The 13774-nt window shown below is 55.0% G+C and overlaps 2 protein-coding genes across 4 annotated transcripts; one reads left to right on the forward strand and one right to left on the reverse strand.

Moving 5' to 3' along the window:
- Window positions 1-2860: 2860 nt before the first annotated feature.
- BCL7C (BAF chromatin remodeling complex subunit BCL7C) lies at window positions 2861-6764 on the reverse strand. Its single transcript, XM_081089578.1, has 6 exons — window positions 6238-6764; window positions 5641-5719; window positions 5241-5349; window positions 4978-5139; window positions 3595-3680; window positions 2861-3056 (listed from the first exon to the last, which is right to left on the reverse strand). The coding sequence occupies exons 1-6, from the start codon at window positions 6327-6329 to the stop codon at window positions 2931-2933; spliced, it is 654 nt and encodes a 217-aa protein (XP_080945704.1). The 5' UTR covers window positions 6330-6764; the 3' UTR covers window positions 2861-2930.
- Window positions 6765-9058: 2294 nt separating this feature from the next.
- Window positions 9059-12899, forward strand: CTF1 (cardiotrophin 1; the record flags this gene model as incomplete). 3 transcript variants are annotated; one of them, XM_081090134.1, is made up of 3 exons in its annotated part: window positions 9059-9083; window positions 10281-10399; window positions 12435-12899. In XM_081090134.1, the coding sequence occupies 3 exons, from the start codon at window positions 9059-9061 to the stop codon at window positions 12897-12899; spliced, it is 609 nt and encodes a 202-aa protein (XP_080946260.1). The 3 variants fall into 3 exon arrangements, with proteins under 3 accessions (XP_080946260.1, XP_080946261.1, XP_080946259.1); XM_081090135.1 differs by having other exon boundaries at window positions 10284-10399; XM_081090133.1 differs by lacking the exon at window positions 9059-9083 and adding an exon at window positions 9832-9859.
- Window positions 12900-13774: the final 875 nt, after the last annotated feature.

Below are 13774 nucleotides of genomic sequence, written 5' to 3' on the forward strand. Positions count from 1 at the left end.
CTTCTGGATGCTCCCATCCGAGCCAGCTCCTGGCACTGGGGGGCTGCTTCTCTGCACAGGGGATGGCGGAAACATGGGAGAAGGCGGAGGCTGAGGGTCTGGGACATCCAGGGAAGAAGTCTGAAGGCATTTGCTCTTTGAGTCTGGAGGTGGGGGCAGAACTTGGAGGCAGAGATTCAAGGAGTAGCTGGGACCCAGCAGGGAGAAGAGCTCCATGGAGAGAAGAGCTAGGCCAGGGCAAGAGGGATTTAAGGGATCAGGAAGAAGAGAGAGTGACAGAGGGAGAGTAGCACTGGGGCCCCAGAGCCAGGGATAGAAGAGTATGGTCACGGGGAGGGGCGGGCTGGGCATGGTCAGGTGATGTTAGGGGTGTGGCTATGGAAAAGGTGGCTTTTATTCCAGGTCACTAGTAGGGGAGTAGGGGTTGCATAGGCCTGGGCTAAAGAACAGATGCCTGGGGCTTGGGAGCTGGGACCAGGAGGACAGGAATCAGGGAGACTCAAGCTTTAGCCTTTCAAGGCTGTTCAGAAATGGACTCCTCCTCCCCAGTCTTACTGATAGGCAAGTCTCTGGCCTCTATCCCTAAACCCTAGTATCCTCATCTGTAAAATGGGGTAACGGGAAAAACAGCTGCCATTTATTGAGCACTTACTATGTGCCAAGCCAAGGACTCTATGTATTGCCTCATTTAATCCTCACAATAGTCTCACCAGGTGAATGTTACTATTATTCCCATTTTACAGATAAGAAAGCGGAGGCACAGAGATAAGTCACTTGTTCAAGATAGCACAGTGATTGAATAGAGACACCGAGATTCAAACCCAGAGCCTGAATTCTGGGTCATAATACTGTACTACTGACCCATACAAGGCACTTTACAGAGCACTCTCATCACCTCATGGGGTGGTTGAGGGGAATAATGAGATGACCTGCACACCCAGAAAATGGCTGAGATATTGGTGAGGCTGAATAATGCCCTCCAAAGATGTGCGTGCCCCAATCCCAGAACCTGGGACTATGTTACTTCATCCACCAAATGAGACTTTGCAGCTGTGATTAAATTTAGGACCTTGAGACGGGAAGATTACCCTGGGTCATCCAGGTCCAATGTCATCACACGGGTCCTTAGAAAAGGGAGGCAGGAGACAGAAAAGGAGATGTGCTGATGGAAGCGGGGAGAGAGAGTGAGAGAGAGAGTGTTTGGAAGGTGCTATGCTGCTAGGTTTGAAGATGAACGGAGCCAAAAAATGCAGGAGGTCTGCAGAAACGGGAGAAGTTCTCACCTCCAGCTGCAGGAAGGAACCAGCCCCGCAGACACCCAGAATTTAACCCGTTAACAATTACTTTGGACTTCTGACCTCTAGGCAGTAAGTTAATAAATTTGTGTTGTTTTTAGCCACTAAGTTTGTGGTATTTTGTTATAGCAGCAACAGAAAGTGAATATATCACATCACTACACACCTGGCTCCCCTGGCCAGCTCTGGCTCAACTGCTACTACTGCAGCTGCTATCGTGAATCACCCTTATATTTTTTAATAGTTCTTTAAAATTCCAATTTGGTTCTCAGTGAACCTCAGTCTCTTTCTTTGTTAAAAATAAAAATAGGGCTGGGCCTGGCCAGATGGCTCAGTTGATTGGAGCGTCATCCTGTACACTGAGAGGTTGGGGGTTCGATTCCCAGTCAGGGCACATACCTAGGTTGCGGGCTCGATCCCTGGTCAGGGAGCATATGGGAGGCAACCGGTCAATGTGTCTCTTTCACATCGATGTTTCTCTCTCCCTTCCTCTCTCTAAAATCAATAAACATATTTTCAGGTGAGGATTTAAAAAATAATAATAAAATAAAATATAAAAGTAGGGCTAATACACCTGACCCTAACTCTTTTGTAGGCACAGAATGAATGAAGGTGTTTTACATTATCTGAAGGTTCCCATAAACCACCGGGACAGATGAGGTCTAGTTATTGCCCCCATTGCTCAGATGAACAAATTAAGGGGAGGGAAATAGCCCATGCAGAGCCATACAGCTAGTAACAGAGCCAGGACTTGGACCAGGACTTCTGACTTCAGTTCTAGCACACTGAGGTTCATGTCTCAGAGCTTAGCTCATGTGCCACCGCCTCAGAGAAGCCTTCCTGGATAGCCTCAGCCCATTCATTCATTCATTCATTCACCAAACAGTTGCTATGACAGCTCTGTGCCCAGTTTGGTGCTAAGGAAACTGGGGACCAAGTTCTGCCCTCAGAAGCCCACAATCTAGTGAAGAAGACACAAGCCAGCCATCCCAAACAGCCTGATAAATACTGAGGCAAAGGGAAGGAAGCACAGAGGGAGCCCAAAAGAAGGAAAACCAACTATGCCTGGGGCCAAGGAAGGCTTCCTGGAGGAGGTGGTGATCGAGCTGGGGACAAATAAGACTCAACCCTGAGTGTGGGCAGGTACCAGGGGAGGAATGACTACGCAGAGGCAGCGAGGTACGATGCTGCAGCTTCCTGAGGGCAGCAGAGGGGTTGGGGCGTCCCGGGCCCCAAAGTCCCTCTTGGCCTCCATGTCCCTGTGTATGGATGGGAATCGTGGGCCTTGGTGCCCAGAGCTTTGGTCATTGCTGGGCCCAGGTCCCTGGATTCCTTCTCTGGCTGAAGGTCAGGAGGGTCAAAGGTCAGGGGTACAGGGCAGGGTGGAGGGAGTGTCAGGGAGACAGGGTCCTGGCTCAAGCCCTCATTCCATATCCAACTCATGGTGTGACTATAGGAAGATCCTCTTAGAGCTTCAAGGGACACCATCTGAGAAATGGAGCAGGAGACAAAGCTGGCTCCACAGACCCTCCCCAGCCCTGACCGGGAAATGACATGACACAAAATTACAAAAGGGTCTTTATTTGTAAAAAATCAAAGGGGCCCCTCGGGCAACAGGAAAGACAGACCAGCTTCTCAGGGGTCAGGGGCATTGGGGCAGATGCGCTTGAGTGGGGGGGCGCCCTCCGAGTCCTCTGTGTCACCCTGGGCTGCCTCGGGGACAGGTGGCACTGGCTCAAAGACAGGGTAAGCTTCGGGGGCCTGGAGAGGAAGGACGGACAGGCATGAGCTCCCCCAGACCCAGGAGTGCAGCCTCCTCGCCTCTGCCTTCTCCAAAGCCTCCACTCCACTCCCCTCCGGGACCCAGGAGTCTAGCCCAGAGCCAGGGACCCAGAATGCAGATTAAATGGGGCACTGGACACAACAAATACTGTTTTGGGGAAAGAAATTGATATTTGGTATTTCTGGGAAATACATCAAGATAGTCCCTGTGGGAAGTCATCTTTGTAGGGCTTTCTTAAGCTCATTGTATCGTTTCGGATTTAAAAAACAGTACTTGGAGGAGCACCATGATCTGTTCAGGCTTTTAATGGTCTTAGATCAGCCCTGAGCCGGCCCGCAGGGCTGTTTCTAAGACACCCTTTCCTTTTCCGTCCCAAGATCCCAGCTCTGAGCCCTCAGCTGTGTCTGAGTCCGCATTTCCCACCCAGACCTCAAGAGTGCAGCCCCCGAGCCTTGTGCTGCCCCCGCGTCCCATTCCCTCCAAGACCCGGGAGTCCAGCCTTCTGGCCTCTCTCACCTCAGCCTCCAGCAACTCTGGGACAGGCTCCTCCTTGGTCAGCATTGGGGGTTCATCGGTGCCGCCTGCAGTGACACCCCCGGGATCTGGAATGTCAAGGCAACAGATATTCCCTGAGCAGCCGCTCTGCGCCACAGCACGGGCCAGGGGGGACAAACACCAGTCACATAAGCCCCCGGCTGTGGGAGTAAGATCTGACCAGGCAGACGGGGAGGTGGAGCGCATGTCAGGCAGAGGGAACAGGCACTTAGCACAGATTCTGGGGTTGGACTGCTGGGGTTCAAATCCCAACCTTGGGCTAGTGACCTAATTTCTCTGGACCTGTTTCCCCACCTGTAAAATGTAGATAGTTAATAGAAGCTACCACATGAGCCTGTGTGAGGCTTAAATGAGATAATACAGGTAAAGTCCTCAGCACAGCGTCTGGCACATAGTTAACTAGTGCTCAGTAAAGGCCAGTTATTGTTTTTTAGTAGTAAAGGTCCAGAAGCACATGGCACAATCTAGACACAGCCATGGGCCCAAGTCAAGGTGTTCCTGAAAGGGAAGGAGGTCGCGAGGGCACGGTGCACAAAGGGCCCAGAGTGGCAGGCTGAGAGCCACCGAAGGCTGCGAGCGGGAAAACGACCCGTCAAACGTGTGCTTTAGAAAAAGTCGCTCCGTCAGCTACGTGGAGGTGACTGAAGGAAAGGAGGCCTACAAGGAGGCTGGAGTTTGGTGAGGATGAGGTGACAGAGCCTGGGGAGGGGAGGGAGGTGGGCGATGTTGGGAGGAGGTACTGACCAGCGAGGGCGCTGACTATATGGAAAAAAGAGAATCAGAGGAGCACTCGTGCTCAAGGCTCGCGAGCTGGGCGGTCAGTTTCTCATCTATAAGTGGTGATAATAATCCTCATAGGGTTGTAGTAAGGATTAAAGGAGATCAAATAAAACATGTAAAAAGCTTAGAAGAGTGCCTGTCACACAGTAGGAGCTCAGTAAGTATTAGCTGTCATTATCACATATTATTAATCACTCTTAAGATCAGCACTGTTATTGATTTCTCAACAAATATTTATTGAGCACCTATTGTGTGCCACGTGGTGTTCTGAAGACACAGTAGCAAACAAGACCAATATGGACCCAACATTCAGGCAGCTGACATGAGGTGGACGAGGGAAAGAACGACACTTAGGTAATCATTAAATGTATATGAAAATCCCAGTGATAAGTTATCAACAGACCAGAAGTCAAGAGAAAGGTCCGTGACCTTCCACAGGAGTCAGGAAGGCCTCCTGAGGAGGCACCAGAAGAGGGGGAGCAGGTACAGGGATAAGCTGGTGGCTTCAACCTTGGAGAGGACAAGACTCAGAAGGGAGGGCTCCTGGGTGGCACCTGGTCCTACCTCTCTCCTGGCCTAGCCGTGGAGGCTGAGCTTCCTCTGGGACCCCTTCGGGTGGTCCGGAAGGTGATGCAGGGCGGCTGGGCTGCGGGGTGCCGCCAGGGCTGGGCTCGGTGCCCTTTTGCACGGAGCCTTCCGAATGGAAACTCTGGTTACTGTTCTCATCTGTGAGAGCAAAAGTCGAGAGGGTTGGGCCTGAGGTCCCCAGTCCCCTCCTTCAATCCCATAGCCTCCCCCCGCCCCCCAGTCCCAGGATCCCTACATACCATTGAGATCAAGCAGAATGAGAGGACCACCCCCTCGGGGGCTGGCACCCCTACCCCGACGATCCCGACCTCGGGATCTCTCTGCCCCGCCACCTGCCCTCCGGCGCTCCTAGGGATTAGAGGGGCAAGGATCAGAGTTAGCGCTTGCAAAGCCCCCACCCTACAGAAAAGGAAGCGGAGGGCAGAGAAGCGAAAGGCGTGCACACCGGGTGAGGTCTGGAATTCCCGGGTCTGGAGCAGGAGAAAGGGAGAAGGGGTGGAGTTGCCAATAATTGTTAACATGTGTCTCGGCTGCTGCATTTGAGGTCTCAGAGTGGGGACTGGAGGTGGAGGCCAGGATGGGGAGGGGCTCGCCTGGGGTTGCACAGATGCGGGGTCTGGTGTGGGGGAGCTTGCTCACCTCCTCCTGGGGGTCCACCACTGGCACCCACTTGAAGATACGAAGGGACGTGTCGCCCACAGTCACCCAGCGCTTCTCCCTGTGGGAGAGTGGCGGGACTAGGTCAGAGAGGCCTGAGCTGAGAGCCTCCCTCCGCAGCGAGGCACATCTGGGGATGCCTACAGAGGTGCGGGTGGAGCACAGGGAAGGGGCAGCTTTGCTAATGGGGCATCGTTAGAGGGAGAAAGGGGACCGGCAGATCCCAGGGCATCCTTGGAGGTGCCTCCAGTGACAGAGAAGGGGCCATGGCTCACAGACGCCGGGGTAGACATGGGCAGCAGGCGACGGGCCTGGCTTGGGGTCGGCACACTTTGGGGAGGAGTGTCAGAGCCTTAGGGGGCGGGGCATAAAGGGGGCTCCTGCTCTGGACGGGCACGGCTGGGGCACACGGTCTGTAGACCCCGGGGTGTAGCCAGAAGGGGACGGAGCTCTGTAGATCCGGGGCGCCGCTGGCGGACACACCTAACACCTGGGGCACCGCTGGTGAAGGGCGGGTAGGCGCCTTCGGAGGAGGAATGGCCCTGCCAGTCCCGACCCTGGCCCCGGGACAGCGCTCACCATCTCCGGACCTTCTCGATGGTCGCCATCACCTTCTTGATGTCATCCTTGGCCCGGCTCCGGGTCTCAGCCCGCACGGTCCGGCCGGCCATGCTGGCGGGGCTGGGGCCGAGGCCGAGCCCGCGGCTGGGCCGCCTCCCGTCCGGCGGGCTCAGGCTCGGCGCCAGGCCGGGCGGCGGTGCTCGCGGGCTGCCGTCCCTCCGGGAGTTGGCCGCGCCCTCCCTCGCTCCCCAGCGCCTCCGCGAGTCCCCGCCCCGCTTCCTGCCGCCGAGCCCCGCCCCGCCCGCCCGCCCGCCGGCCAGTCCCCGGGGCGGCCCCGCAGCGCGGACGGACTGAGGCCAGGCCTGGGAGCCCGCCCGCCCCGGCCCGCCCCCTCGGGGTGTCCGGACGCGCAGCGCCCCCTGCCCGCCGCCCAGAGGGAGGTTGGGGGCGGCCCCGAGCTGGATGCGCGCGGCCGGGCTGGGGGTGCGTTCAGAGCACGTGGGCGCCGGGAACGGGAAGGACTGTCTGGGCGGCGTCCTCTGCGCGTGAGCGCCTGTGACGCGCGCGCACGTGTGTGTGTGTGTGTGTGTGTGTGTGTGTGTGTGTGTGTGTGTGTGTGTCCACCCTCGCCAGGCTGTCTAGTTGTACGCTGGCCAGCCATTCCTTCAGCGGTCTATTAATTGAGCGCACGGACCTGCCAGACGCTGCCTAGGAGTGGGGCTCCACCCCCCACAATGGCTGAAATGAGAATGACTGATGCACCGAGGGCGGGGGAAGAAGTGGAGTAACGGGACCCCTCGTGCTTCTGGGGGAGTGTACGTTGATAGAGACACTTTGGAAAACGCAGTTTTCTAATGGAGCCCCAAATACACCCCAACCCTGGGATCCAGCAATGCCACACCTACATCATCAGAAATGCGTCGGTATGAGGACCTAGAGAGGAGCGAGGGGTGCTGGACTGTTCATAGCGCTATTGATCACAGCCTCAGGCTGGAAACAACCCATCGAAGGAGAGTGGGAAAGGAGCTGAAGCCCATTCACACCTTGGACACAGGAGAATGAAGTCCCGTTACACCCAACAAAGGGAATGAGCCTCACGAAAGAAGTCAGACACAACGGTACAAACTGTCAGATTCCATTTCTGTGAGGTTCCAAACGGACAGACTAACCTAGGGTGTGAGAAGTCAGCAGAGGGGGCACCCTTGGGCCTGGGAGGACCTGGGAGGGGCTGGGAGGGGCTCTGGGAACTGGTCATGTTCTGTTTCTTAATCTGGTGCTGGTCCCCTGGGCATATTTACTCTGTAAAAATTCATGGATGTTTGTACTTTAAATAAAGGAAAAGTTTATTTAAAAGGAGCAAGTCTTGGTTGATTTGAGGCTGTTTGCCAGATATGATGGCTAAATGTGTGTTGTGTGTGTGTGTGTCTATTTCAAAGGTGTGGCTATTGTGTCTGTCTTGGTGAGACTAGGTCCACAGAGGTTAAGGTACAGGAAGATGGTTATGGCAGCATTTGGGGAACCAAATTGCTGGGGTAAAATCCCAGCTCTGGTTGCCCAGTCACCCTGGGTAAGTCACTTGTTTCTAATTCCTCAACTATAACACGAGGGTAAGTTCGTAAGTGTAGAGCTCTTAGAACAGTGCCTTGCACATTGTAAATACTCAATAAATATTCACCGTTAATAAGAGTGCGAGCCCAGCTGGAGTGGCTCCGTGGCTGAGCACTGACCCGGGAATCAAGAGGCACAAGCCTGGGTTTCGAACCTGATCCCCAGGGGGGGCCTGCAGGAAGCAGCCCACCGATGATGTTTCTTACACTCTCTCATCGATGTTTCTATCTCTAGCTCTCTCCCTTCCTCTCTCTCTAAAAAGCAATAAAAACATATTTTTAAAAATGAGTATGTGATTGTGGACCCTGTGAACAATCTGGTCCCATCATACCTGCTGTGCCCTCTGCCAGCGATCCCTTTCTTTCTTTCTTCTGGCATCATCCTCACAGACACAGCCTCTTCCCGGCCCCGTTAGTCACTTTACCTGCTGTTACCTCTGGTTTCCCCCATCAGACTGTGAACTCCCCAGGGAACCAGAAAGCAAGTTGGGTCATCTCGGGGTCCCAGAGCCTAGGACAGACTGGGCTTTTGTCTGCACCAGGTTAGTGGAGTTGACATGTGGGTAAGACACCCACCCCCCCCCCCCCCACACACACACACACACCTGTCTCTGAAGCTTGTTCCTGTGTGAGAATGAACGTCTATATGCAGTCAAAGCAGGTGTGTGAGCCTGGTAAGGTAGTTGAGCTGGTGTACCTGTCCCTCTCCTAGTGGGTGCAACGGGAACAGAGGACATACAGTATCTAAGGAAGGAGGTGTGTGTCTGGTCAGGTGTTACCTAAGCCTTCGAACCCCCGCTCCCCCTCCTTTCCAGCCAAGAGAGGGTGCCGCACATTCCTGTCCTGCCGGCCCCACCCTCTCCCACAGCCCTAGTTTTCTCCGAAAGGCAGCCCGGCGCCAAGCCTGGTCCCAGACCGGAGCCTGAGCCTCCTCTTCTCCTCCTGGCCTGATGCAGGGCTGCCTCCCAGCCCTGGTCCCCGTCCTCCCCGGCGTCCAGGTCCCAAACCCACCAGGCACGCAACCTGCTTCCCCGCCCAGGCCCCTGCTCAACCCGGCCGCGCAGGCAGTGAACTGGACTCCGGGACAAGGAATCTCGCCTGGGGCGGGAGCGGGGGAAATTGTTTGGGGTTTGAGCCCTGATTGGCTGCGCCCGGGCCCGCCCCTACCCTTTCCCCCTTCTCCCCGTCCTGGAAGGGGGGCGTGGAGGCCACGGGATCAGCCTGGGGCCAGCATGAGCCGGAGGGAGGGGAGTCTGGGTAAGGGGCTGAATGTGACTGTCGAGTGCCCACGGGGAGCAGTGGTCTGAAGGGCTGGCAGCTGGGGTCTGGGTCCCCGCTACCTTCGGGTCGGGGAAGGGAGCGGCCGGAGAGGGGGAGAGCGGGGCCGGGTGTCAGGTAACAGGCGGTGAGCTGTGGGTGAGCTGTGGGTGAGCTGTGGGACGGTGCTGGCGCCGGAGTTCGAGGAGGCGGGGGCTGTGCCTTCAGGGACGTGGGCTCAGGGGTGAGATGACCGGTTCGAGTCCAGCCTGGGGGAGGACTGGGGTCGTGGCCGAGGCTGTACGCCTGGGTGCTCTTTGAATATTGGCAAAGAATCAGAGCTGGGGCCAGAGGGAGTGATAGGGTTAGGAGGGGAAGTCTTTGGGCCACGGTAGATAGTGAATGACAACCAGAGACGAGAGTCAAGGCTGATAAAGACAGGACTAGGCGGTGGGAAACTCAGGCGGGGTGGGGGTGGGGATGCGGCGCCAGGGTTGAGAAGCCGGTACTACATTCCCCAGCATGCCCCGGGCGCGTGCGCGGGGCGTCTCGGGAAATGTAGTCCTTCCCGGGCACCACCTTTCAGCTTGTGTTAAGGAAGACGGGTCGCTGATTCAATTAATGCTGCCTGGTGCCCAGCCCAGCGCCTTGCGTAAAAAGGCTATCAGAAAGGGAATGGGATTTAAGTCTCCCAATCTGTAAAATGGGCTGAAAGGCGCATTCCGGTTTGAAGTTCTGTGTTTCAGTGATGTTGAATTCCACCAACAATTACAGAGGTACAGAGGTATGTGAGCCCTACCCTCAAATGGCTCCCAAGATGAGGCCAATTCACACACATAAAAGAGCCATTAAAAGAACTACTTTGGAAGTATGAACAAATGGCCTTAAGAAGAAGAAAGAAGTTAATTTAAGGGAAGGAGTGAATCCAAGTGAATCAAATACTAAGGAGGCAGTATTTGAATTTGGCTTTAATAGTATTTCAACAGTAATTCGAGACAGGGAACACATTTCACGCAGAAAAAACGTTTGGCAAATGTCTGGTGTCTCATTTTCCCTCAGTTGGGATGGGACAGAGCCTGCCTGGCTTAAAAGTTGGAGAATTCAGAGCTGAGCTTCTGGGTTCGGGAAGAAAGGGCCTGCCCGAAGTGGTCAGGAGGGCTTGGGGCTGCCCTCATTCCTCCCCCCTTCTCCCACCAGAAGACCCCCAGGCTGACTCCTCAGTCTCACCCCTTCCCCTCTTGGAGGCCAAGATCCATCAGACACACAGCCTTGCCCGCCTCCTCACCATATACGCTGAGCAGCTCTTCCAGGAATATGTGAGTGGGGATGGGTGTGGGGGGGCCTGGGGATCAGGGAAATACAGATCATAGGGTTACTTGACTACCTGTTTCCTCAACCTCATTTCCTAGCTGCAGAAACTGGGGCTCCAGGAGAGATCAGTAACTTGCCCCAGGCCACACAGCACTTGGAGGGGGGTCATCTCTGTTCCCCAAAGGCCCCTACATCCACCTAAGCTTGGAGGCTCCCTTGGTGCTTAAGACAGAGGCAACCTGAGAGTGTAGAGAACTCTGGTCTGGGAGTCAGGAAACCCAGGTTCCAGACTCTGTACGGGTTTGTCACCTCGCTTCCATGGCCTTGGTCTCACCAGCTGTCAGAGGAGGCATTTGAACAAGACGAGATGTGAACTCTGACCTGTGTTATACAGAGAGGCCACGAAGGGGTTTCAATCCGGGTCAAAAAATCCATCCCCGGGGGACTTTTACAAAGGAGGGAGATCTGCCAATGTCTTTGGTGGGGTAGAGGGCCTGCCTGAGAACAGAAGATAGTTCCCCAAATTACTATAGTGTAGTGAAGGGGGGTATGGTTTTGAAGCAGACAGACTGTGGGCCTGCCAGTCTTACTGTGACCTTGGGCAGGAATGATAACATTACAATAATGATGTAACAATTATGACAGTAGGTAGCGGGATAATAGAATCAGCTTTGTAGTCCTACCAACTTTGGTTCCGATCCCAGTTCTGCCCCTTCCTGGATGGAGGACCCAGGTCAAGTCACTGTACTTCTTCAGCCCAGAGTCCTCATTTACAAAGTCATCATAATTCCATCACACCCATTATTGGGACAATTAGGAATAGTGTGCTTAAAGCAGCAAGCACAATGCCTGAACCAGAGGCAAGATATTAGCAAATGATAAATGGTATTGTATAGCAGTTTTACAAATTACAAATCACCTTTAGCTTTTATCTGTTCACTCATAGGACAGTTATTCACGCAGGTGCAGAGGTGGGAGAGTTTGGGGGGGGAGGGCGGAGTGAAAAGGACTAGTTCCCGTACTATCTTTCCTGATTCTCTGGAGATCCCTGGTAGGAAGACAGAACAGGATCTGTACCACCTCCCCCCCCCCCCCCCCCAAACACACTTATACAGATGAGACTGAGGCTCAGAGACGGGAAATGGTTTTGTAAGAAACTGAACAGTTAGTAAATGGAGACAGGATTTGCACCCTAGTGCAAGCATGTCAAACTTGCAGCCCACAGGCCGCATGTGGCCCAGCCAATATAACGCTATGTAAGAAACGTTTTAATAAAATTTTGTAACTTAATTTTTTACAATATCCTGTTATACATAATTATTAATAACAAAATACAACGTTCGCTAATGACTGATGACTATAATCGTGTCGCATTCATTTCCCTTACATGCCTTATACGCAGGCGCACCATTTCTCTCCACTAATACTAGCAGCGAATATTTTAGCAGCCGATGGCCACATCATTAGTCTTGGACTGATTTGTTTGGTGTGCACAACAGGAAATATTTCGCTTTCGGAGAACAAGAAAAATAGGTTTATTTGCGTGACGCTTATTAATTTGTGCAGGTGTTCAGTGTCTGGTAAGTCAGTGTTCAAGAAAAAATATTAATTTTATTAAAATGTTCTATTATTTTATGTAGCAATGACTCATTTATTTCAGCCCTTTGTATTCAGCATGCCTCTATCGAAATAAACCTAGGTTTCTATGAAAATTGGAGCTTTTGTTTTTTTGCGGCCACATACACTTCCGCCTTGTTGATTTGGCCCGTGTGAGCCTTTGAGTTTGACATGCTTGCCCTAGTGTGTTGTGCCTTCCCCAGGGGCCAGGACCTGGCTTGAGATTTTCACACGCTCATAGCCACCTTAGGAAGTTGGCAGTGTTATTCCATTTTAGAGATGAAGAAGCAAAGGCCCTGGTGTAAGGACACTTTTCTGGTGGTTGCTTTGTGTGTCACGGAACGTGTCCTTTGCGAGATGGGGAAGCGGAGGCCCCAGGAGCGGGCGGCGTCCCGGGCCCCACTGACCGGCCTGTCTCCGCAGGTGCAGCACCAGGGAGACCCCTTCGGGCGGCCCGGCTTCTCGCCGCCGCGGCTGCCGGTGGCGGGCCTGAGCGCCCCGGCCCCGGGCCACGCGGGCCTGCCGGTGCCCGAGCGGCTGCGGCTGGACGCGGGGGCGCTGGCCGCGCTGCCGCCGCTGCTGGACGCGGTGCGCCGCCTGCAGGCCGAGCTGGACCCGCGCGCGCCGCGCCTGCTGCGGCGCCTGGAGGAGGCCGCGCGCCGGGCCCGGGCGCTGGGCGCCGCCGTGGAGGCCGTGCTGGCCGCGCTGGGCGCCGAGCCCCGCGAGCCCCGGCCCGAGCCCGCCGCCGCCGCCGCCGCCGCCGCCGCCGCCGCCGCCGGCGTCTTCCCCGCCAAGGTGCTGGGGCTCCGCGTGTGCAGCCTCTACCGCGAGTGGGTGCGCTGCACCGAAGCCGACCTGGGCCAGCTGCTGCCCGGGGGCCCCGCCTGAGCGCGGCGGCCCGCAGCTCGCGGCCGCCTCCTGCCAGCGCCTCCAGCTCCCTCCATCTCTCTATCTCCATCTCTCCATCTCACTCTCTCCATCTCACTCTCCATCTCTCTCCATCTCTCTATCTCCATCTCTCTCCATCTCCTTCCATCTCTCCATCTCACTCTCTCCATCACTCTCCATCTCACTCTCCATCTCTCCATCTCTCCACCTCACTCTCCATTTCACTCTCCATCTCACTCTCCATCTCTCTCTCCATCTCTCCATCTCTCCACCTCACTCTCTCCATCTCTCTCCATCTCTCTGCCTCTGTCGTCTGTCTGCGCTGTACGTCCTCCCTTTTTCTCCAGGGACCTTCTGGTCTCCTATGTGACCTCATTCTGTCACACTCTCGCTTTCTCCCTCTTTTCTCCATCCCTTGGGTCTGCCCCCCCCCCTTTACCCAAGTGACTTTCGAGGTCACTGGTCTCCCTTTTCCCTCACTCTTATCTCCTCTCGCCCGCATGAGCATGTGTGCAGCTCAGCCTCAGCTCCAGGAAGGGACACCTTGTCACTGTTCCCCTCCCCCCCCACCCCACCCCCAGCCCGTCCACTGCTGCCTCCCCCTTCCCGCCCCACCCCTGCCCCCTCCCTCTATGTCCTCCCCCTTCACTTCCCTCGCCCTGTCCTTGCACCTCCTCTTCCTCCCAAGACAGGTCTGTGAAGAGAAACAATCGACACCTTAATAGAGTTTCATTTCTGAGAATAAATTAATTTTTTGTAAATAAAATGTTAAAAAATAAAAAGACCAGTAAAGTTTCCAGTAGATGTAGTGGGTGAGGATGGGGAGATGCCTTGAGGAGAAGAGGATCCTGGGGCATCGCCTGGGCCCAGACATG

The sequence above is a fragment of the Myotis nattereri genome (assembly GCF_964212035.1).
Source record: "Myotis nattereri genome assembly, chromosome: 4".
Classification (NCBI taxonomy): domain Eukaryota; kingdom Metazoa; phylum Chordata; class Mammalia; order Chiroptera; family Vespertilionidae; genus Myotis; species Myotis nattereri.